This window comes from Heterodontus francisci, chromosome 6, assembly GCF_036365525.1.
Source record: "Heterodontus francisci isolate sHetFra1 chromosome 6, sHetFra1.hap1, whole genome shotgun sequence".
Lineage (NCBI taxonomy): Eukaryota > Metazoa > Chordata > Chondrichthyes > Heterodontiformes > Heterodontidae > Heterodontus > Heterodontus francisci.
This window is the reverse complement of record NC_090376.1, coordinates 22,527,535-22,552,847: the sequence shown is the minus strand read 5'-3', so window position 1 is coordinate 22,552,847 and position 25,313 is coordinate 22,527,535. Positions and strand designations below refer to the sequence as shown.

Below are 25,313 nucleotides of genomic sequence, written 5' to 3'. Positions count from 1 at the left end.
GGCATGATATCGGGAGGGATGGCGAAGGGTACCAGCAGTGGGGGCGGTGACTGGTAGTCCGCCCACCCTCATGCCAATTAAAGGCCACTTAAGGGCCTCTTCCTGCCGCTGCTGGTATTTTACCAATGGCAGATTGGCACTTTGACACCTGTGGTGCTGCTGGGACTGAAGACCTGCCAGCCCTCTGATTGGCCAGCAGCTCTTGGAAGTGGCCCAGTCTGCCTCAGAGGGGTGCAAGCCACGACTGTGGCTAATTAATTGCCTGAGCCAAGCAAAATATGTTTGCGGCTTCCAGGGCCGGCCGAGTAAGGCTCACCCCTAGCTTTCTGGCCGGTGGGCGGTGCTACCGCATCCTCATAAGATCCCAGCTATAGTTACTGTTAAATTACTAAAATGCAAATGTTCCATTTTTGGTTTACTATAGATGATGAGCTAAGCCAGCTGGTGTTGAAGTTATAATACAAGTTACCTGGGTTACAAATCAGAGCTGACAGATTTGACCATTGGTAACCTCAGTGCTTTGTTCTCCACTGGGCACAAGCAAAACAGAATGGTTTTCAAGCCCTGCAAAAGCATCCTGTGTAAGCTGTATTTAGTGGAGCATCATATTTCAACAATAGAATTAATTAACAGGGAAGAGGAAAATATGGATTAAGAAGCTGATGCCAAGACATTGCAATATCTGGGCTAAATTTGACCCAACAGATTTGATTCAATATCAAAATACAAGTGGGATGGGGAAGTGTGCAGAAATCAGGGCAAAGTTGGCTCACAATGAAGATCTGTGGAGGATAGCAAAGATGGCTGAAGGCACTAGCTGCTGTGGAGACTAAAGTGATCACATTTTCAACCACATAAGCAAGGGGAATGTTTTTGAATTCCAGTAAGTGTTTAACTTTCTGAAATACTGCTTGTTGTGTATAAATGGTAACTATTATGTTAATGTATGGAAGGCCATTACAAATTAAATAGTTTGCAATGCTCATTATTCACTTGATCTGCATTCTGTCATCTCTGCAAGCAAAACATTTTTTTATACATGTCTTAATAATAAGATTCCTCAGGTTAATTAAAGTGCAAGATCATGCATTATTAAATATACTTTCATATTTACACAGGTGATTCATTCCTTCCCCAAATTGCAACGACTCATTCAAAAGAAAGGATCTTCATTTTGTCTAAGGAGGAAGATGAAAACATAGAACAAAGTAAAGCATTGGTCAATATCCTAGTGCAGGTGATAGAGCAGGGAGACTGGAGGATGATGATGCCTTGCTGGTAGTGCTTGACACACATCCAATTGGCCAAGGGAAGTGGCCATAATTTGTTGATGTTGAAAAAGATGAAGAGATGCAGCAACTCCCAGAGTCAAGAGTTTCTTCCTCAGCTCCCAACAATGTTGCACATTTGAGGGCAGGAGACATCAAGTGCCTAGAGCATCTCAGGGCACCAAACCTGTTTGTGCTGCTATGCAATCCACCTTCTACAGATTGCACATTGATGTTACATTCTTGCACCACACTATAAATTTAAATGGACACAGTTATCCATGAAGATTGGCCTGCTTATCAAGCATCCTACTACACTGCATCTTCCTCCATGTAACTCAGGGATATAAGCAGTCAATCAGTGGATATTTTGGGCAACTTTGAGCACCATCATTGTCAACGTACCATCCTTCTGATGTTGACTCCATGACAAATCATTGTGATGTTTAATCTCAAAACTCCACTTCAAATGATGCTCAGAGCTTTTTCCACAAAGATATTCAGTTCTCAAGTTAGCTGCTAGCCTATTGTCTGAGCAAATTAAACATCAGTTTTGTTTATCTATATTCATAGTTGAATAATAATTAAATTAAAATGTAGTTGATCATACTTTTGGTAGCAAATGCTCACCCCAGTGCCAGAAACTTGTCAGCATTCTGAGTGTATCAACAATGGTGTGGGTTATCCTACACCCCTAAGACCTAGATGGGTAGTAACACAGACAGGTTGATAGCACCTCTTGGTGATTTTTCAACTGGTGATTGCCTCTTTCTCTGTTGAAAAACATGTAGCTGTCAGTAGTGTGGGGTTGGGGGGAAGCAGTGGCACCTCATCTGAACGCTAAAGCTTGCTTGATGCAATTTTGATGTGGGCCAGCTCATGGGCAAGTAGTACATCCTCCTGAAATAGACAACCAGCGTATGTCCTGTAACCAATGAGATTTAAGGATTGAGAAAAAAATAAAACAGCTTCCTGCACTCCTGTCTGCACTAATGGAATCTGATGCTAAGCAAACTCCCCTGCACATGCTTGCTTCTTGCTAATCTCAAGATTCTAGTACTCCAAATAAAAACAAAAATGCACGCAAATGCAAACTGAGGCCATTTCTACAGCCATCGGTATATAAACTTTTTGCCCTGGGAAAATGAAAGTTGCTCAATGTAGTGTTGCTCCTTATTTAATTCAATCACTTGATTTCATAAGTCAAGCATACAATAAGTACAATTCAGTAAGCCATGGCAGGATATGTATGTGTGATATAGATGAGTAATGAATTAATTTTGATAGTCGTCAATGTGTCAGAAAAAGCCCAATGTAGTGTCTTTGAAAAGATAGGTTCAAGTAATACATAATGCGAATGATGAAAGTTGCTGTTGTTACGTCAAACATACTTTAACAAATGCTTTCAGAAATAGTCCCATTTTTAATGTTGACTCCTCTTCATCCATGATTTCTTTCTTGTGTTTTTTCCCCTTTGTCACAGGTAAATATGTAGTCATGACAACACATTTCCATTTGAAGAGAAAAATTGGTTATTTTGTCATCCAAACCTATCTCCCCTGCATTATGACTGTTATCTTATCCCAGATGTCATTTTGGTTGAACAGAGAATCTGTCCCTGCCAGAACAGTGTTTGGTAAGTTTAAATACAATTTTGTTCGACTTGACTTTAAAGTATTAATGTGAAATTTCAAACATGCAGTAAGTTGAAATCCTCTACCCATCTCCTGTTGAGCAAGAAGGTTGCTTTTCCTAAGAATCTGATAACATAGCAAAATAATTTTACTGCATCCTTCATTTCTCTTTGACAGACCATGCTATGGTGTTTAGATAAGGGGAGGGGCCCGGGAAGTGATTGCGTGCCGAGGGGATGCGGGAACCAACATAATAATGCTATTTGGTTAAGAACAAAAACTGGCTGGCTTTAAGGCAAAAATGTGATAAGATCAATCACTCCATTTAGTTCACCTTAGGAGGAGATTTCTTCTCTTCACTATTTGTATTTTAGTCAAGAACATGTAAAAAACACATTTACAATTTTGCTATAAATGGTGAACAAAGAAAGTTTTCACCACCTCCCCTTACTGTTTCGATCCATGAATAGAATATGCATAAAACATCCTGTCTCCCTCCAGCCTTAGCGCACATTCTCTATTACTATTCTCCCTATAGAATGTGAAATGAGGCCACGGGAGATTGCAAGGTTGGGTTATGGCTATGCAAATGGGTAGAAACAAATATGTAGAGGGAGAGTTTTAGGGAGTATGGGAGTGGTGAATTTTGAGGAAGGAGGAAAAGGGGAGTCAAGTTGAAGATTGAAATTCATCAAGGATGATGAGTTGCTTGGTGCAGATGAAAGAAAGCAGAGAGGATATCTTGGGGAAATCTTGGCATGGGTCTTAGAGAGGTGGTAGTTAATGAGCATTTTGAAGCTGAGGGGCGAGAAAGATAGAACACGGTGAGTTGTTCAAAGAGGAGAAGGTACCAGAGGAGTAGGGCCAGAAGCCAAGATGTGACTCACTAATAAAACCATATCACTACTGTAGAGGTTTGGGAGGGGCAGGTGGTGGAAAGTATAGCTAAGTGAGACGACGCCGATAGGGGCAAGTTGTTGCCTCTTCTGAACCAAGTTTTGGTTATAATCAGGTGTTCAGTGCAACTATTCACAATAGGATAGTAAGAACATTCTTTGCATGTGAATGGACATTCTGGAGTAAAATGCAGAGAAGGACGGTGATTGTTGTTCCACTAACAGAGCCTGGGTGGGTTGAGCAGGACAGGATGGGGATTGGTGAGCTGTGCTCCCAACTGCCACGCAATCAGAGGTCAGTCAGAGTGGAAGACGAGGTAGTTGTGATTACCGCTCTTAAAGAGACTGCAATGTGTACCACATTAGGTTAATTGGAGAATGTCGAGAGAGTATCTGTGGTCTTGTTCAAAGCAGACTCATCTGGGACAGTGATAAGAGAGAAGCAAGCCAAAGATGCTTCCAGTGATTCTTGCTAGCCATTTCTCACCCTGTGCTGTGTGTAAGTCCAGCACTCACTGGCAGTAGTCTTTAACTGCATGAAAATAGTATTAGGATCCTAAAGACAGGAGCATTGGCCATCTAAGCCAAGGCCCACTCTAAAATGGTAGCAGGCAGGCCTTAGGCAGGAAGTTAGTGACAAATTTATTTTTGTCATTTTCATTCTACTACTGACTGTTCCCACAGGAAAATGGGACAGTAGGGAGACCAATCTCTAAGACCCTGGCACACATATTTAGCAATAATCATTGGAAACCATCTTCATAGATTTCTAACCCAGACCCTGTGACTACACTGTGAAGCTAGATGCAGAGCTATGCTACGTGCTTCAATGACACCTGCAGCTATGATGTGACCAGCTATGGCCTCAAACCTGGCTCAACATTTTTGCAGGCATATAGCAATGCTGGCTTTGGTGATGGCACCATGGAAAGGCCTAGAGTGCCACCCTCCTTGCAAGTATCTTATGCAGTACCACCTGCACTTTAACAACCATCAAACAGTAATTGGGTGCAGAGATGTTCATTTTCCTTCAGGCTCATGTCTGCATCTTGGGTTTCCTGTTCCTTCCTTTTTGCTTGTCATTTCTCTGCCCTCTCCCCTTTCAGGCTTGACAAAGCTGCTAATGGGTTTGCATGTCTCTACTGCTTCACTCCTTAATATTTTGTTGATTCAATTTTCTATCATTTCCACCATGAGTAGTCTGTCTGCACCCATCAAAATGTGTACCTGAAGTTATATTACTGAATTAATCTTGAAAAATTGAGTAAAAACAGTACATCTCCACTGGAGACAGTCTAAAATCCTCCAACTAACTTTTTGGGTCTATACAACATCAATAGTAGAAACTCTAGGCTTTAGCACCTAAATTTCTATATGAAGAACAGTCACTTATCAGAGATATTCATTTCTACTGAATCACAAAGCTTTCTTTTCATTTGGCTGAAACATTAAGCTTTGCAGAGTGCTGATCCAGTGTAGCATGAAATAACTCCTCCAAGTTAAAAGTGTGTAGCTTGCGTGTTATGATTCCTCCGTGACCACATGTGCATATAGCGAACTGGATAGATTTCATGGAAGGGTTATTTAACATTAAAATGCAAGAGGTAGTCAAGAATATACAAGTAGGAGAGACTTCATGGAAGAGTAATTTCATACTACTTCAGCAACTACAGTGAGATTGTTAGTACAGAATAGTAAAGTTTAACATGAGCATAGGTTGTAGTGCTGGCACTGGTACTTGTTATTTTGATCTCTCTGCACTATATTATTTTGCACCTTGATGTTCAAGTATGGAATGTGAATCCTAGATTTCTTTCAATGACACTTCTGAACTGGTCATTAAAAGATACCAGTGGTCTAGTCTGGCTCACCCTTCAATTTATCTCTCCCCCCTATTGGGAAAATGCTTGTAACTGGACCTGGAGGTGTGGTTGAAACTGGAATCTCGCCATGTCGGAAATTATTTATGCACCAATCCATTGGCACTGATTTGATTAGTTTAGCTTATCCTCTTCCTCTATTTTATTATGTGTTAATCATTTTGATGCTTCAAGATAGTGTTTATTAATGCAATTTGCAACTCTAGTCAATGGTTACCATTTATCGCCTTTGATAGGTTTCATTAATCCATCTACATTTATTGACATTCTTTGACTTACTATCTCCTTTCATTTCCATTGAAACTCATGTCCATCTTTCATTGATCCTGCTGATTCTAAAAAGCATGGGGTCTTCTTCTTTCAACTATCTGATTTGAACGCTGCTCCCAAATCGGTAAAGACTCTTCTAACACTACTGCATTCCTGAGGATATACATAAACCAGGAAGGCTCCATATTCAGTCCTGGTTTGTAATGAGATAGCTGTTCTCAGAGGAGGCAGTGTTAGACCTGCTAAAGTTACATAGAATTACATAAGAACACTTGGCCCAACCAGTCTAAGATTGTGCGGGTCCTCTGCATGAGCAGAAGTTCTCATCTCATACGCCTGATTCAATCCATATCCCTTTATCCCTTTTCCTTCAATCACCTGTCTCAACTATTGTTAAAAGTTGACATAGACTCAACTTCAATCACAATGTAGCCTTGTCTATAGAAGCGAACAATCATCAAGGGTTCTTACTCCTCATCACTATCTGTCAGAAAATGAAGATCTATGGATGATAACTGAGGACAGAATTAGGCATGGCCGTAATGAACAACATGGGGTTAAATTTCCTCAGAGCTTCTTGTGCTCTTCTGCTGTAACTTTGAAAGAAGTGCAACAGAAACCCCATTTAGGTGCATAAACTGGGAGGAGTGGGAAAAGTCCCAAGACAATTCAATCCCCATGGCCAAATGATGTGCCATCACTGCCCAAGCACATGCACAAAGAATAACCTCTTGAGTAAAAGATTGGATGGTATCCTTAAAGTCATACCTCAGAAAGAGGCAGGACCTTAAGAGGAAGGGAGGGAGCTTTTTGGGGAGGATACATATGTTCCTTATGTTAAGATGATAAAAGGGAAGGAATGACTCGAGCATTACTGTTGGTGTCCTTGTGGAACAGCATAATGGTTATCTGTAAGCTCATACTGGAGGCAGCAACTGAAGTCTGCAATACACAAAGTCACACTATTTAACTGACAAATTCTTGCATCATCGCAAGCACAACTATACTGGCATTGATTTAACTAAGCTTTTCATGTTAAACGTTAAAGAAAGAAATATAAAAGTGAAGACTGAACTTTTCATATTTTGTTGGTAAACGTTAAATATCAAGGCACAGCAGTGAACATGCTTAATTAGCAGATTTAAGTGTTACATTACCATTGCTTTGCTTAAACAGCAATTAAGTTGCTGTTTTCTTCTTTAATTATAACTGTTATAGTGAAGAATGAGGTTATTAAAAATGTTTGCAGTAATTGCAAAGATGTTTATGTGAAATGGATAAATAGGAATAGTTTAATTTTGATTAAACTGAAGCTGTTTCAAATCTTGAACATTTCATTTATTAAACTCTTTTTGAAGAAGCAGTCTTTTCAATAATACAGGACTGGAAAGCTACATAACTCAATTATTTTAGATGGAGGGCGGCCAAGAGCTTTGGATTGCTGCAATGTCTTTTGGAGCAATAATACAATTCATTTCTCAATGTTATCTGCCTCTTGTGCATGGTAACTGAAAGGAAGCAAGATAAAGGTCATCAAATTAACCCATTCAGCTGAGTGCAGTATTTTCTACTCAGTAAAGGAGCAGGACTGTGATTCCTGCTGCTGGTTTGACTATTCTTCCAGGATATCCATGACAGCAGAGGCACGCACTGAGGACATTTCTGTTCCCTTGCATGTCTGACTCATTTTGGAGCCGCACTTTCTTTTGGGCAATAGGTGAAGGGGTCCCACATACAGATAAACTTCCAGATTAAACCACTTTTGTTGACGAAATACTTTATTTTGTTATATAATTAGAAAACTACAAGGTGAATTATCAACAATGCCAGCATTAAATATCTGGTAGACCTTTTTGAAAACACATCAGTGTTAACGGGACAGAACATTATTATGACACATTGAAATATTTGATAAATTCAGATAGCAGATAGTTGTTAATGACTTTTGTACTGATCATGGCAAGACATGATGATATTGGCAAATGCTTGAAACTCAAGAGATAATTTTCTAGTGGTCACTGGTGGTGGGGTACCCCTCCCGTTACCAGTGCTTATCAAAAAATTGCGAGCATCGATGAAACATTATTCCCTTTTGTGTCAATATCACCCACTCCTATGTTATATCGAGCAGGAATTAAGTAAAGCCCCCTCTATTCCATGTCGACCATGAAGTAAGATTTCATTTGTACACCATGTATAATGCCATTGTAAACCTATTCATTATGATTCTGATACACTGAGCAAGTCTCCATTCAATGTGGCTTCGAATCTAATCTTAGAAGAGTGTTATAATGTGACATTTCCAGTTCCCTCCACCGGTCATGCTAATGGCCTCTTGGGATAAGATTAAGTGTTTAATATTAGATAGTAGAAATTAAATTGTAGACAATGTTGTGCTGTGGACTCCTGTCCACCAGCAACTGAGTGAGACTGCTCCAACTAGTTTCAATTAGAACCATTATAGTTCGTAAATATAGGGAACTTTCATCAGATTCAATCCACTTCACAGAGGTAAAATAACCCATTGCGTCCTGCTCTGGTGTTCCTGAGTCCTTCTTAAAAACTAACTGGTGTGAAATTACAACTATATTCATTACTTCTGCTGCTGATTACAGTTTATTGAGTGATTAATAATATTGTGCTTCTGTGCTCTGTAAACTTTGAGACTTGACATTCTCAAATACAATCCTTATCAATATTTCGATGATCCCTCAGAGAGATGTAAAAGATTTTGAATTATTATCACTGTATGGCAAAACTGTCATCCTTAAAAATATTAAAACTAGTAAAGGACAGGCAACCCTAATTGATCCCAGTAATACTGTCTTCCTCTACATTTTTTCTTCTCTGTTACTCTGGCTCTAACTCTCACATACCTCCCTTACCACCACAAGGTGGCATATGGGAGATGTTCCTGGGTCTGTCCCAGAGAGCAGTCAATTCTGGAAAATCGGATGGGGGTCAGTGTGCACACTTGTAAAGGAATCTGCCTGACTTTCCTCCATTTAAACACATAAAGGAAAATCAGGCAAGTTTCTTTACACTTATTCACCTGATTTTTCAGTATTTTGCTGTGCCCAGGTGATTCTGGGCATAGATGGAACAAACTCTCCTCTTCTGAGTAATTAGTGTCCACAATTTTGGAAACATTACAAACTTAATTTTCTGTGGGTGGCACTGTGCAGTGTAGAGGTGGTCAGCTCTTGAGCGATATGCTGTGCATCAAGGGATACCAAAAGTACATCATTTATATTTTAATGCTACTACATTGGGACTGCTGCCAGTGGCTGGGTTGGAATGCCAATGCAGTGTTAGATGTGTTTAGTGGTTGTTCTAGGTCATGGAACCGGGAGAGATTGATAACTGTTCCTGACAACTCAAGTCCTGGTATCAGGAATAAAAGGGACAGTGACAGCATGGATACGAAGTTGACTGAGTGACAGAAAACAAAGAATAGTGGTGAACGGTTGTTTTTCGTAATGGAAAAAGGTATATAATCGGGTTTGGATACGAAGTTGACTGAGTGACAGAAAACAAAGAATAGTGGTGAACGGTTGTTTTTCGTAATGGAAAAAGGTATATAATCGGGTTCCTCAGGGGTTGCATTAGGACCACCGCTTCTCTTAATCTATATTAATGACCTAGACTCAGGTATGCAAGGCACAACTTCAAAATTTGCAGATGACACAATACTTGGAAGTATTGGGAACTGTAAGGAGGATAGTGATAGACTTCAAGAGGACATAGGCAGAATGGTGGAATGGTCGAACACATGGCAAATGAAATTTAATGCAGAGGAGTGTGAAGTAATACATTTTGGTTGGAAGAATGAGGTAATAAAGGTAGAATTCTAAAGGGTATGCAGGAGCAGAGGGACCTTGGGGTATATGTGCACAAATCATTGAAGGTGGCAGGACAAATTGAGAAAAAGGTTAATAAGGCATATGGGATCCTGGGTTTTATAAATAGAGGCATAGAGTACAAAAGCAAGGAAGTTATGGGGAACTTTTATAAACCACTGGTTTGGCCTCAACTGGAGTATTGTCTCCAATTCTGGGAGCCAGACTTTAGGAAGGATGTGAAGGCATTGCAGAGAATGGTTCCAGGGATGAGAGATTTCAGTCACATGGATAGGTTGGCTGAGTTGGTCTTACAGAGAGCCAGCATGGACACAATGGGCTGAGTATGCTGTTACCGTTCTATGATTCTATTCTATGATTCTATCTGACTATATCACTCAGCAATCAGACATGGCTTTTACTGACCAAAACGCCCCATCACTCACCATTGGATATCTTGAGAAGTTTTCTATGTTAAAGGCACTATTATAACTGCAAGTTGTTGATGGAAAAAATGAATTTCATTATTAGAATGTAAACTTTGTCTGACTTCACTATTATTCCATTACAGTATAAAACTCATGTAATTATTGGTATATGCAACATCCAAATAGCTTTTAATAGAAATTATTGAATCATGAGCCCTGTTTCCAATATTCTATTGTAGAATTACACCCTAGGCATCCCTTACACAAAACAAATGGCTTTTTAGTAAAACATATTCTTTCCTCATGAAAAATTAAGTTTCAAGTCTCACTGAAGGATTAAAAATCACTGTTCCATTGAAGATAGCACAAAATAGTTTTTTGCTTTTAGTGACTCGAAGCATATTTTCACAACCAAAATGATTGGTAGATTTCGTAATGCCAGCAGTCGAGCAAATTACATTGTATGGATGAATCAATATAATAGAGCAAATGCCTGCAAGTCTTGTCATACATTCAATGATGTTTACAGTTTGCATTTCAAAAACAATATTGTTACGACCAGGTGAGAAAGGGGACTAAGGTTCCCTCTCAGCCTTCACCTGGCCTTACCGTAACAGGGTTTAATTTTAAACACACCATTTTTTTAGCTCCCCCTTAGTGAATCCTTGTTCACCAACTTCCAATTATAAGGCAAAGAAACCAGCCAAACAGGTTTTCTTAGGTTTAAAGAAAAAAGGTTGACACTTTATTAAACTTAAACTCTAATTCGATTAACGCCTGCGGATATGTGACACGCCCATGCTAGCATGCATACACGATACACATATGCAACTAGAGACAGAATAGAGCAGAAGAAGTAAAGTGGAAAAGTTTGAGGCAATATCTGAAGATGGTTTTGGTTACTGTTGTTTGAGCTCACTGTAAAGTCCTTGATTATAGGTAGGTCTTGCTTTTCATTGGGGCCCAGTATTCTTCTTAAACCTTGTTCGATGTAGAAGACTTTTGTCTCTTGAAGTTCATGTGTCCTCAGTGGGTCCAGAGGGTTGTGAGAAAGAGATGGGAGCAGACAGGAGAGGTCTTTTCACTCCAGGAGCAAACAGTCTTTCTTCGGTTCAAACTCCTCGTACAATTCAGAAATATCCAGGTTGCCAAGTATGTTAGTCATGTGACTAGGTGGTCTGACCATGTCTGTTTGTGGATTCTCTTGTCTTAGCCAACCCCGGAATGTCTCTTCTTACACAAAATACCTGATGCTTAAAGTCCATTGTGGGTTAAATTGGAGCAGGGAATAGCCCCTTATTCCCTCCAAACACTGTCTGTTAGTATGCAAATGTTTTTCCAGCCACGACTGATCTGTTCAACAAGTCATTTCCTCGCTCCGGCAACAGTTTAAAATCAATGTTCAAATGACAAAATTAATATGCCTCATTCTTGGCAGGTGGGGGTCTGCATGACAATATTTTCAAACTTCCTTAATGGTGCAGTGAGTTAATCCAGTGAATAGCTGAGTCATACATACCAGGAACATCCCAGCTTCAATCCCAACTTCACTGTTTTGAGTTAGCGGATCTGTAGGAAAAACAGTTGACCTCAGTGTCCTGACTTAGATTGTTATTTGAAAGCTCTGACTGGAAGTTCAATTGTGTGGGTTTTAAGTGAGGAGGTGATTACTTGGGCTACAATATACCCTGAGATTTAATCGCCTATCAGCACTACCTTGCTTCCTTGTGTGAGGGATGGGAGAGAAAGTACGTCAATGGAACTGTCCTCAAGGAAGAAACCAACACCTTTCAGGAGAGGAGGGGAGAAAATTGGAAAAATAATTTAAAATCTACTATTAAAAAGTATTTTTCATCCTTGTTAATTATTCTGAATAAGACGTTAAACGATTTTGGAATATTTTCATTTACCTCTGTTCATTATGCACTGAACTGCAATGAAAACTGCTTTGTGGCTCGGTATCAAATTTTGTTTGATAAAACCGCTGTGAATTGTCTTCAAGCATTTTACTATGTTAAAGGCACTATATAAATGCAAGTTGTTGATGTTGCCCCTTGTGTTTTATTTCTTCAGGTGTAACCACTGTGCTGACAATGACAACGTTGAGCATTAGTGCAAGAAACTCTTTGCCGAAAGTAGCTTATGCCACTGCAATGGACTGGTTCATAGCTGTGTGTTATGCGTTTGTCTTTTCCGCTCTGATAGAGTTTGCAACAGTGAATTACTTCACCAAACGTAGCTGGGCATGGGATGGGAAAAAAGCGATGGAAGCTTTTCAATCTAAGGTAAGAATTTTTAATATGTGACTTACACATTACCAAAGCATCGCGCATATGCTAAGGAATGGAGGCCTAGAATGGAGCAAAAGAGTGTGTTCAGGGCAGGGGAGAGTGCCCAGGTTCATCAGAGAGTGAGAGGATGGCAGAACAAGCAGGATGTTATGGCTGAGGCTTTCCTGGTGTTGATAGAATCGGAAAGGGAGAGAGACAGGCTCGATTTTTTTGTTCTTTATTTATCAATGGCTGCCAGGCTGTGAACACTTAAGCTATGGAAATATAATGGCAACTGAGAAGGAGCTGAACCTTTTCCCACTATCTGATAGTTTTTTTCACAGTAGAAACTCTGAACCAATCTAAACAAAACAGAATGTGAAATGACAGACACAACATTGTTCAATTTTAAGGAATCAGTTGCACTTATGCAGTGCCTTTCATCATCTCAGGACATTTCAAAGTGCTTCACAGGAATACTTTTGAAGTGTAGTCACTGTTGTTATGGAGGCAAATACGGCACAAAGCAAGGTCCCACAAACTAAATGAGATAAACAAACAATGAATCTGTTTTGATAGTGTTGGCTCAGGGATAAGGCATTCATATCAAACTCCTTATAAAGATAAGTGCAGCACCAAATGTGATACTAAGTGATATGGACCAGGACTTAGTTCAATCTCTAATCAGCTTAGGTAGTGTTTTGGCATGTAGCATTTGATTTCGATGCTAAAAATTAGAGGCAGGCCTTTCACGAGTAAAGTCAGGGAACATGCAAAGGGTTGTAGAAGTTTGAAAGTCTCTTCTGCAAATGGCAGTTGATATTTGGTGAATTGTTAATTTTAAATCAGATATTGATACATTTTTGTTAACCAAAGGTATTAGGGAATATGGGGCAAAGACCATTCAACGGCAGAACCAGTTCGAAGGACTAAGTGACCTACTCCTGTTTCTAGGTTCCCATGCTGCTGGGCTAGGGATGGAAGGAAGGCCAACTGATGACTATCCAGTGACTTCAGCATCAAGATTTGTATGATATGTTTGCAGATGTTGAGTAAAGAGAGGCAATATATACTTAATGACACAGTTCTAAAGAGTATGCAGGAACAGAGGGACCTGGGAGTGCATGTGCATTGATCTTTGAAGGTAGCAGGACATATTGAGAGAATGCGTAGTAAAGCATATGGAAACTTGGGCTTCATAAGTAGAGGTATCGAGTACAAAAGCAGGGAAGTTATGCTGAACCTTTATAAAGTTCTAGTTAGGCACCAACTAGAGTATTGTATCCAGTTCTGGTCACCACACTTCAGGAAGGATGAGTATCTTTGAGAGGGTGCAGAGGAGATTTACCAGAATGGTTCCAGGGATGGGGGATTTTAGTTACAAGGTTAGCTTGGAAAATCTGGGGTTGTTCTCCTTAGAACAAAGGAATGGAGGGGATATTTAATAGAAATGTACAAGATTATGACAGGTTTAGATAAGGAAAAACTTTTCCCATTAACTAATGTTACAAGGACTAGGGGACACAGATTGAAGGTTTTGGGCAAGAGATGCAGGGGGAATATGAGGATGCACTTTTTTATGCAGCAAGTAGTAATGACCTGGAACTCATTGCCCACACAAGTGGTGGAAGTGGAGACAATCAATGACTTCAAAAGGAAATTGGATGGCCACTTGAAGGAAATAGACTTGCAGGGCTACGGGGGTCGAGCAGGAGCTTGGGACTGACTGAATAGCTCCGTGGAGAACCGGCATGGACTCGATGGGCTGAATGGCCTCCTTCTGTAACGTAAATGACTCTAGGCCAATGTGTGTTAGTGCTAAATTGTGTCATGAATAACTCTCTACACTGAACTGAAATTGGAAATATGATGTATGATTTCATAGTACTTTGTTCCAGTGATATTTCCAGCATTTGTGGAAATTGTGATCATAAATTTGAGTTACCGATACAAATTAAGTCAATCTTAAGATAAGGCAGCTGCTAATTTCAATTAAGCATATCATTCCTCTCTTGTGATTTAATTCAAGTACTGCAGATTTATTGCAATATCAGCTACAGTAGCTCTTTTATATGTGCATTCCCTTCTCAGTATAAATACTGGAAACTTTCACTTAATCTTCAGGAAACTATTTAACCTACAACCCCTCCAGTCCAGAACCAAGGTCACCCCAACCTCTGCCATTGAGCTGAGGTACACTGACAATGCTTGCGTATGCGTACACTCAGAGGCCGATCTTCAAACCCTCATTGATGCGTTCACGGAAGCGTATGAAAGAATGGGCCTTAAGTAAACATTCGGAAGACATAGGTCATCTACCAGCCTGCTCCCACAGCACAACACTGCCCCCCACAACTATCAAGATTCACAGCGAACCACTAGACAATGTGGATTATTCATACCTTGGGAGCCTCCTCTCAGCAAAGGCAGACATCAACAATGAAACTCAGCATCACCTCCAGTGCGCCAGCGCAGCCTTTGGTCGTCTGAGGAAAAGAGTGTTTGAGACAAAGACCTCAAACCTGGCACCAAGCTCATGGTCTCCAGGGTCGCAGTGTTACCGGCCCACCTGACACATGGACACTGTACAGCAGACAAAGCCGTGGAGAGATATCACCAGTGGTGCCTCCGCTAGATCCTGAAAATTCAGTGGCAGGACAGGCGCTCCAATATCAGTGTCCTTTCTCAGGCCAACATCCCTAGTATTGAGACACTGGTCATGTTATGTTGGGCGGGCCACATCTTCCGCATGCCTGACACATGCTTTCTACTCCAAGCTCCATCACGGCAAGAGGCTACCAGGAGGGCAGAGAAAACGCTACAAGGATGTCCTTAAAGCCTCCCTGAAAAAAATGTGACATCTGCACTGATTCATGGGAATCTCTTGCCCGAGACCACCCAAAATGGAAAAGAAGCATCTGCGAAGATGCCAACCAGTTCGAACAATGTCGTCATGCCCAGGCAGTGACCAAGTGCAAACAGTGGAAGTAGTGTTCGGAAATGCGAGCATCGCATTCACTCGTCCCACCAAACACCACCTGCTCCACCTTGGGCAGAGTGTGGGGATCCAGAATTGGACTATTCAGTCACCTAAGGACCCACAATCCTGGAGTGGAAGAAAGTTATCCTCATTCCCGAGGGACTGCCTAAGAAGAAAGATCTCTTTTATATATACATCCCTTTCTCAGTATAAATATCGGGACTTTCACTTAATCTTCTTAATAACAAGCCAGACAAGAATGTAAAACATGAAGAATTTTTGAGAACAAGAAAAGGCCATTAGGCTAAACTAATTTGCTACTATTTTTAAAGAGAGAAACCTACCTTCTGACCCACATCTCTCAATTTCTTCCTTCTTCAGAAACATTCAGAAACAGGAACCATTTTTTCACCCAGAGTGTGGTTGGAATCTGGAACACTGCCTGAAGGGGTGGTAAAGGCAGGAACCCTCACAACATTTAAGAAGTATTTAAATGAGCACTTGAAATGCCATAGCATACAAGGCTACAGGCCAAGTGTGGGAAAATGGGATTAGATTGGATGGGTGCTTGATGGTTGGCGCAGACGTGATGGGCCGAAGGGCCTGTTTCCGTGCTGTGTAACTCTATGACTTTATGACTCTATATCTAATTGCCTCTTAAATACATTTATACTGTCTGTTTCAGTAGCCTTTCTTGGTAATTTTAATTCACAACTCCAATACCCTTTGGTTGAAAACGTTCTACCTAAACTTTCTTTCTTATTCCCAATTTCTTCATTTTGTTTTAAAAGTAAATCCCCTGTAATTGAACAATACACAGAGTGAACAATTTGCTTGGTTCAATTTTATCAATTTCCTTTTATAATATCAGAAATTTTGTTTAATCTGTTTTGCATTCCATAGTCAGATTTGTCCAGCTTTCGAGCTATATTTCAGCCATTTGTGGCACTGCCCATTAAAAAAACACTTTGCACTGAGAAAAGAAGCGGCAGTATGACTGGCCTATTAGAGATTAGGGATAGTAATTTGATGCCATCACTGTTATTATACAAACCCTTGACAGACATCAAATTCCACTCTTTGCTGTTTTAATGGAGCCAATAATCTGTTTATAATGACTAACTGGGTTTACGCTCCAGTGAAAATAAATGAGCGAGCACGTGTGTTAAGTGTTCTTACAGTAACGTCACCAACAGTCATTTCTAGCCTGTGCTTTGGTCATCAATCTGAACTGACTCAATCTGGCAATTCTTGTAAATTGCCATTTCTTTGACAACATGTTTGAAATTAATTACAAATTTAAGACAGTCCCATTTGACAGCCTGGCATGAACTTAAGATTCATAAATCGTTTCCACGGCCATTATATTTCCCCTCCAGTGTGCCACAGAGGTGATTCATATAATGTAAGAATTGAGAGTCCTTCCTCTAAATAAAGTCAATGACAGACTATAAAATTTGATCATTTGTGCCATAAGCCAACTATAAATTTACTTGTTTTTCTAACTTTCGTGCAAGGCGACAAGCCTTTAAGAAATTTCACTCCAATTAATCTAGCATGAAGAACACAGATATGATTAACTGTGAATAATATGCAACATTGCCAGCTCTTGCAGTTTTTTTTAGAACATATTAATATAGCACTATTGTTTTAATGTACTGCTCATAGGGAGCAAAAGGTTTCTTTCTCACTCTTCCTCCTTATTATACTCATGAATCACACATATTAAATAGTAGAGCAAAATACCTTAATTGGTAACAAATTTGCAGACAATATTGGATTCATAAATTGTTAATAGTTGTTCAAATGAATAGGAAAAATATATATCATAGAATCATACAGCAAAGAAAGGTGACCATTCAGTCCATCAGAAGGCTTTCGACAAAGCCCCACATAAGAGATTAGCGTATAAAATTAAAGCGCATGGGATTGGGGGTAGTGTATTGCGATGGATAGAAAATTGGTTGGCAGACAGGAAACAAAGAGTAGGGATAAATGGGTCTTTTTCCAAGTGGCAGGCAGTGACTAGTGGGGTACTGCAGGGATCGGTGCTAGGAGCCCAGCTATTCACAATATATATTAATGATTTAGATGAGGGAACTAAACGTACTATCTCCAAATTTGCAAATGACACAAAACTGGGTGGGAGGGTGAGTTGTGAAGAGGATGTAGAGAGGCTTCAGGGTGATTTGGACAAGTTGGGTGAGTGGGCTAATGCATGGCAGATGCAGTATAATGTGGATAAATGTGAGGTTATCCATTTTGGTAGCAAAAACAGGAAGGCAGATTATTATCTGAACGGCAAAAAACTGAGAGAGGGGAATATGCAGCAAGACCTGGGTGTTCTCGTACACCAGTCGCTGAAGGTAAGCATGCAGGTGCAATACGCGGTAAAAAAGGCAATTGGTATGTTGGCCTTCATAGCGAGAGGATTCGAGGACAAGAGCAGGGATGTCTTGCTGCAATTATACAGGGCCTTGGTGAGGCCAGCCCTGGAATATTATGTGCAGTTTTGGTCTCCTTATCTGAGGAAGGATGTTCTTGCTATAGAGGGAGTGCAGCGAAGGTTTACCAGACTGATTCCTGGGATGGCAGGACTGACGTATGAGGAGAGATTGAGTCGGTTAGGATTATATTCGCTGGAGTTCAGAAGAGTGAGGGAGGATCTCATAGAAACCTATAAAATTCTAACAGGACTTGACAGGGTAGATGCAGGAAGGATGTTCCCGATGGTGGGGGAGTCCAGAACCAGGAGTCATAGTCTAAGGATATGGGGTAAACCATTCAGGACTGAGATGAGGAGAAATTTCTTCACCCAGAGAGTGGTGAGCCTGTGGAATTCGCTACCACAGAAAGCAGTTGAGGCCAAAACATTGAACGTTTTTAAGAAGGACTTAGATATAGCTCTTGGGTCTAAAGGGATCAAAGGGTATGGGGTGAAAGTGGGAACAGGTTACTGAGTTGGATGATCAGCCATGATCATAATGAATAGCGGAGCAGGCTCGAAGGGCCAAATGGCCTACACCTGCTCCTATTTTCTATGTTTCTATGTTTCTATCTTTGTGCCAGCTCATTGAAAGTATGATCCAATTAGTCCCACAGCCCAGCTCTTCTACAAAAAGATACTTAAAAATTTTAACTACCCCTTAATTTGCTATTTAATTCAGTTATCGTACGAAAGCTTTGCATTAATTTTAGAATAATAGTGAATGAAATATTGTATCCAAAAACTCAGACCAATCCGGTCTAACCAAAACCTCCCCTCCCCTATTTCGTTGGGGGTTCTGCTGATCTCAGTGAAAGATTCCTAGAATTCCGATGGAATTTCAAGGCCATTGGGAGCTGTAAGCACTGGAAGTTGCAGGCGTGTGCCTGTCTGACTCTGTTCACGTAACTGTTGGTGATAACAATAAAGCTCCCATGGAATCAAGGCTAGACTTCGCAGAGAACTCAGCCTCCCAAAGGAAAGTATTGTCAGAGATATTTTACTCACACACAAAATGCTGCTGTATAGGTAAGTTTAATGATTTTGTTGTAAATTTTGTACTCTTTTTAATGTCTTTACCATGTTACAAATCTTATTTCTATCACTGAGTTGGGCAATTGCAACTGCCGGCTGCCCATTTCTTTTCCTGAAAAACAGACGATCAGCAATGCAATATCGGGGGGAAGTATTTTAGCACCATCGATGCCCAAAGCCTTAATGATAAAATTTTCAGATCTGTAAATGGGTGAGTAGCCCGCCCATCTGAAACAGGCATTAGGCTGCTTAATAAGTGTGCATCAGGCCTATGTCAGTTGTAGGATTCCAGTTGCAATCTTCAGGCACAAATGGCCACTGCTGGTGACCACTCCCAGGTTTATAATTTTGGTGGGCTAAGGACACCAAACCTCCAGCCCGCACGCTGGTCCATTTGAGGCCCCCAACCTCTCCTCCCCGGAGATTGCCTCCTCCGAGCCTGGGAGATGGCCGATTATCCATCTGAGTAAAGTGAGCAAGTTGCAGTCATCCACAGCTCATGTTAATTGGGCTTTGGGCTGCAAAATGGCTTAGACCTCATACTAGCACCAATTGGCTGATCCACAGCCAACGTCGTGCCTGTTTTAGATGGAAGAAGTGTCTCACCTTAGCGAGTGACCAAGAAGGCAACTGAACTGTTTTACAAAAGTATCACAAGTAATTTAATTGATTCCCTTTTTTATACATTGCAACTGTTGACTGACCCAATTTGATGCATAGTTCTTCAACTTTGTGATTGGCATTTTGCATTCCTACTTGCTGATTGGTGTAGTACCTATTGTTTGAGTTGTGATTTGCTGCTGTTTTACTCAATTTGGGTTAATCAGGTGTACATGTTATACCTACATTTACAAATCAAGTGTGAGGTCTAGACACAAGACTTTTATAATCATTTGACAGCAATGCTTGTAATTACTAAGACATTATGCTGTTTTCCAGAAAAAGGAAACCTTGGCAAAGAATATGAATAATGCGTATGCAATTGGAGGAATGACCTACACCCCGAATATTACAAAGGACCCTGTCATACCAAGTATTTCAAAGAGTATGACTGTGCAAATGAGGGCAGAGGAAAAGGCCACTGAAAGTAAAAAGTCTTACAACAGCATCAGCAAAATTGACAAAATGGCCAGGGTTGTGTTTCCTGTTCTTTTTGGAATCTTCAATTTAGTTTACTGGGCAACGTATTTGAACAGAGAGCCAGTTATTAAAGAAGCCATTACTCCAAATTAACCGTCCAGGGGATTATCTGTACAGTACTCTGTATGTCCGTATTCTTAGACACTGATGTAAGCAGGGAGGATTTTAAGCGCCTGATACTTTTATACTGTATGTTTATTCAAAATATTTCAGACCTTTTTCATATCTTTTGCATGTCATAAGCAGATGATGTCAGATTTGCTTTGACAGTTTCTATATTTAACTGCGAACAAAAGAGGGCACAACAATTTCTTTGAGAATGCTGCAATTAAAGAACAATAATATTGAAGTCTGACTTTTGTGTATGCAGGTTGAAAATAAATTACTGTAAATAACTGACACTGTGTGATTTTGTGGCTTATTTTGTACTTTACCATGCCCTTTTAAGATAATGGGGGGATGCATCGCTAATGAAACTGTTGATTTTTGTTCATTGCTTTTTACAAATGTTCTGAGCTAATCTCGGCTAGACAGTACTAGTGCTACAATTGGTCCAATGATTTCTGAGTTAGGAAGTGGGGAAATAAGACAGATTCCTGTTCCTAACTACTATGCATTGGCTTCTGCAAAGCTGGATTGCATCTTTTTTAGCACAAGGAGTCTTACAAGTAAGGCAGATAAATTGAGGGCGTTGATTAACACATGGGAATATGATATTATTGCTATCACAGAGACATGGTTGAGGGAAGGGCAGGACTGGCAGCTTAATATTCCAGGGTATAGAATCCTCAGGCGTGATGGGAGGGTAGGGGCTGTAACAGAGGAGGTAGCATTGCACTATTGATCAAGGAGTCAATTACTGCAGGAAGGAGGGATGATATTTTAGAAGGTTCCTCAAATGAGGCCATATGGATAGAACTTAAAAACAAAAAGGGGACAATCACTTGGCTGGGTGTGTACTACAAACAGTCAGGGAGAGAAAGAGGAGCAGATATGTAGGCAAAGCTCAGAGCGGTGTAAAAATAAAAGGGTAATAATAGTAGGGGATTTCAACTTCCCCAATATCAACTGGGATAGTCTTAGTGCAAAAGGCTTAAAGGGGGTAGAATTCTTAAAGTGCATCCAGGAGAGCTTTTTAAGCCAGCAGGTAGAAAGTCCTACAAGAGAAGGGGCATTACTGGACCTAATCTTAGAGAATGAAGCCGGACAAGTGGTAGAAGTGTCAGTGGAGGAGCATTTCGGGAAGGCTTAATGATTAGCAATCTCTTCGAAGTGTAAACATCAGTGGTTTGAGATTCCAGCTGCTTAGAAAGCAGCATCTGTACTAAAATTAAGTACTGAATGTCACAGTAAACAGTAAGGCAACTTCGGCAACACTCCCCACTGGGAGCTATACTGGCAGAAAGCATGGTCAGACAGTCAGTACTACAATGTTGGAACTCTGGCCCCGACTCTCAGTTCTTGCAAGCATGGCTTCTTTGCTTGGAGCACAGCACTGCTGATTTATCCATTTTTGTAGCAAAACTCAGTGATATTTCTGCATGCTTAGTGAACAGCTCACAATTGATTTGGCCCCCAGTTGGTCACATTTGGTGTGCTTATACTATGAGTGAAGTCAATTATACAATAGATCAGATTCCCCTCAGGGGCAATGCTCACACAGAGTATTAGCCAGGAACTTGCAGATGAAAGTCAGACACCGCAGGCACACAATTTTCCAAGCAGCTCCTCCCTAAGGACTCCTGATCGTGGAATCGTCCCTAATATATCACAAAGCTCCTCCAGTGGCTCGATGGTAAACATGCTAACAAGCTGTGCTAATTAGGAAAGCTCCAGGGCCGATCCCTGGATATTAATGTTAATTGATCTTAACCACAGTTTCATTAGTTTGCCTGGCTAGACATGGGAAATAATGGACGTTGACTCTTCCTAGATATGGACTTGGTCACTATAAGGATATAGGGTCTGTCCTGTGGCTATGATACCAAAATCGTTCTAGCTTGTTGGCTGTCAGTACCAAGTACACAATGAGCCTCTGTGCCCACCAACACTCGGCAGAATAATCTGCCAGGATTTCAATCAGTGTTCACTCTCCGGTGACTCATGCTCGATACTGCAAGTTTATGGGCATTGAGTGAGGATGGACTTCTAATATGAAGAAAAATAAATATATTAATATTAGCACATTCATTTTGTTGAAGAACATATACCACAATAGAGTGAGCAACAGGAATCATTTAAAATTGATTCTTCTGATGAAAGGTCACAGACCTGAAATGTTAACTTTGTTTCTCTCTCCCCAGATGCTGCCAGAACGGTTGAGTATTTCTAGCACTTTTTGTTTCAGATTTCCAGCATCTGCAGTATTTTGCTTTTATAAAATTAATTAATGCCTAATGCCTTGTCAAACCATATCATAAATCCAAACTCCAACAGAGTAACTTTATTGAAATCTGTCCTCCAAATTGGTCTTGGCATCAAAATAATTCAACACCCTGCTTTTATATAACACCTTTAATGTAGAGATAAAATCTCAAGGTGCTTTGCTGAATCATAATCAGACAAAAAGAGTCAATGTCAAGTCAAAGAAGCTGCTAATGGGAGGGCTGATTAAAAGTTTGGCCCAACAAGTGAGTTCTAAGGAGGGTCTCAAAGAAGGAGAGAAAAGCTGAGAGGTGAGAAGATTTAAGAGGGAGTTCCAGAGTTTAGGACCTAGATGGCTGAAGTCATGGATGCCAATGGCGTGAAAAGGAGGAGGTTGCATAGGAGGAACACAGAGATCTCAAAGAGTTGTACAGTTGGAGAATGTTACAGAGACAGGGAGGGGTGAGGCCATGAAAAGAATTAAACACAACAATGAAAATCTTAAATTTTAATGTTGGGGGACCTGGACACCAGTGCAAGTCAGCAAGGACAGTGGTAATGAGTAAGCTGGCTTTGGTGCAGGATAAGATACAGGAAGCAGAGTTTTGGATGAGCTGAAATTTATGAAGGCTAAAGGATGGGAAGCCAGCTAGGAGAGTATTAGAATAGTCTAAATTTGTAGGTGGCAAATACGTGAATGAGGCAGCAGGTGGACTGAGGCACGTGCTGAGGTGTAAGATGTTACAGAGGTGCAAGTAGGTGGTCTTTGTGGTGAAGAGGATATGGGGTCATAAGCTCAGCTTGAAGTAAAATAGAATACTGAGGTTGAGAAAAATCTGGTTCAATACAAGACCGTGGCAGGGGAAGAATATGGAATTGATGGCAAGGCCATAGAATTTATAGTGGGGGCTGAAGACAATGGCTTCAATCTTACCATTGTTTAACTGGAGGAAATTGTGGCTGATTCAAGATTGGGTGTTGGATATGGAGGGTGAAACCACAGAGACAGTAGTGCTGGTGTCATCATCCCTGTACAATTGGAACCTGGCTTCAGGTGATGCCAGCAAGGGGCAGGGTTGTAGATGAGGAAGAAAAAGGGGAGAAGGATAAATCCTTGGGGGACTCTAGAGATAATGGAGTTGGGGGCGGGATGGAAACCATTTCTAGAGATACTCCGGCTACAACTGGATGGTAAGAGCGGAACCAAGTGAGTTTTGTCCACTGAACTGAACAATGGAGGAAAGCTTTTGAAGTGTTTGACCATGTCAAAGTGCTGCTGAGAGGCCGAGAAGAACGGAAAGGAATAGTTCACCATGATTATAGTCACAGAGGATGTCATTTGTGACTTTGAGTAAGGCTGTTTGAATGCTGTGGTCGGTGTAGAAACATGGTTGGAGAGATTTAAACATGGATATGCACGTGAAATGGGAACAGATTTGGGGGGTGAGAACATGTTCAAGGACTTTGGAGAGGAAAGGATGTTACAGATGGAGGCAGTAGTTTCAAGGACAGAGCAGTTGAGGGTGGGAATTTTGGGAAGGTGACAGTTCCTGAGTAGAGGAAACTATTGATAATAACAATACTAATAACTACATGGGGCCAGGAAGGGATGTTGAGTTGTCAGTAGTTAGTGGGAACACAATCAAGGGAGCAGGAGGTGGGTCTCATTGACAAGATAAGCTCAGAAATGGCATAAGGGGAGATAAAGATATCGAAGCAGGGCTTAAATTGGGGCTGTTTAGAAGCCTGGGGGAAGTCTGGCTTGGTAGGTAAGTGGAAGGAGGGATGGTCTTAATTCTGGTGACAGAAAAGCCCATGATTTCCTTGGACTTGTTATTGGATATAGGATTGGAGTGGGCAGAAGAGAAGGGTTTAAAGGGATGATTAGTACTGGAGAAAAGAACTTGGAGTAGCCTTACTTTCCAGGATGATCATGAAAAGGTCATCTAGGTGTGTAGCAGGTTTCATACTTGAACTAATTTGGAGGCAGCCCAATATAAACATTACTCAGATTTTTTGTTTCATCTGATTCATTCTGTTTGGTACATGGATTCTGTTCTGGCCACCATTGTAAATTTTATTTTTTATTTTGGCTTGAATCTATGCAATATTTCATTCATTGTAAAAAGGATCTATTTTAATTTTCATATTGCCTTGTTGAAAACCGGCAATGTAAATAATCCTACCACACTCAATATAATAATGTGGATTCATTTACTAAACACTGATGAAGAATTTCTTTCAACTGCATACTGTAAAAGCTCATGGATGAGACTGAGTAAGTATTGCTACAGTCCAGGTTATGGAAGTAGGAGTCAGGTCGGTGATTACATTTCCTTAAGATCCACTTTAACCACTGATGAGACACTATATAAGCTTGTTATATTTCTTAGTTTTATATTTTTGCGATGAGTCCAAGATCAGCAGATCTACTAACAAAAAGCCAATAAAAACAAACTCTTATTAATGGGTATGAATTGGCTGAAATTAAAAAGTGTACAATATTATTAGTGAGAATATCAACATGTTATGATAGGTAATTGTCATTTTAATAGTGATCGGTTGTTTAAACTAAATGGATTAATGGCTTTGTTAAAATAGCAGACCTGAGAAATTTCACAAGAAAGCATGGATGCTGCCTATGTTACGCTGTGCAAGTTTGATCGTGTAGACAAAGATCGTGTTGACAAGCAAAGCAGAACCCACAACCAAAAGGAAGCTGAGATTAGGAGAAACTTAAGTTACAAATCCACCTGAATGAGGGGAACAGTTCAGCCACCAGAGCAAGATAATCTAGAGCCTTGCCCTTGTTACTAAAATTATA

General features: G+C 40.5%; 2 protein-coding genes across 4 annotated transcripts in view; one reads left to right on the top strand and one right to left on the bottom strand.

Annotated features, from left to right (window-relative positions):
* gabra5 (gamma-aminobutyric acid type A receptor subunit alpha5) overlaps positions 1–20,218 on the top strand; it is an 86,276-nt gene extending 66,058 nt beyond the window's left edge. Inside the window, exons 7-9 of the mRNA XM_068033279.1 lie at positions 2,752–2,904; positions 12,289–12,500; positions 19,925–20,218. Of these exons, the coding sequence (XP_067889380.1) occupies positions 2,752–2,904; positions 12,289–12,500; positions 19,925–20,218 (659 nt within the window). The remainder of the gene's footprint in view (positions 1–2,751; positions 2,905–12,288; positions 12,501–19,924) is intronic.
* The window catches only part of gabrb3 (gamma-aminobutyric acid type A receptor subunit beta3), a 568,810-nt gene that overhangs the window by 473,694 nt on the left and 69,803 nt on the right, over positions 1–25,313 (bottom strand). The window lies entirely within an intron of this gene.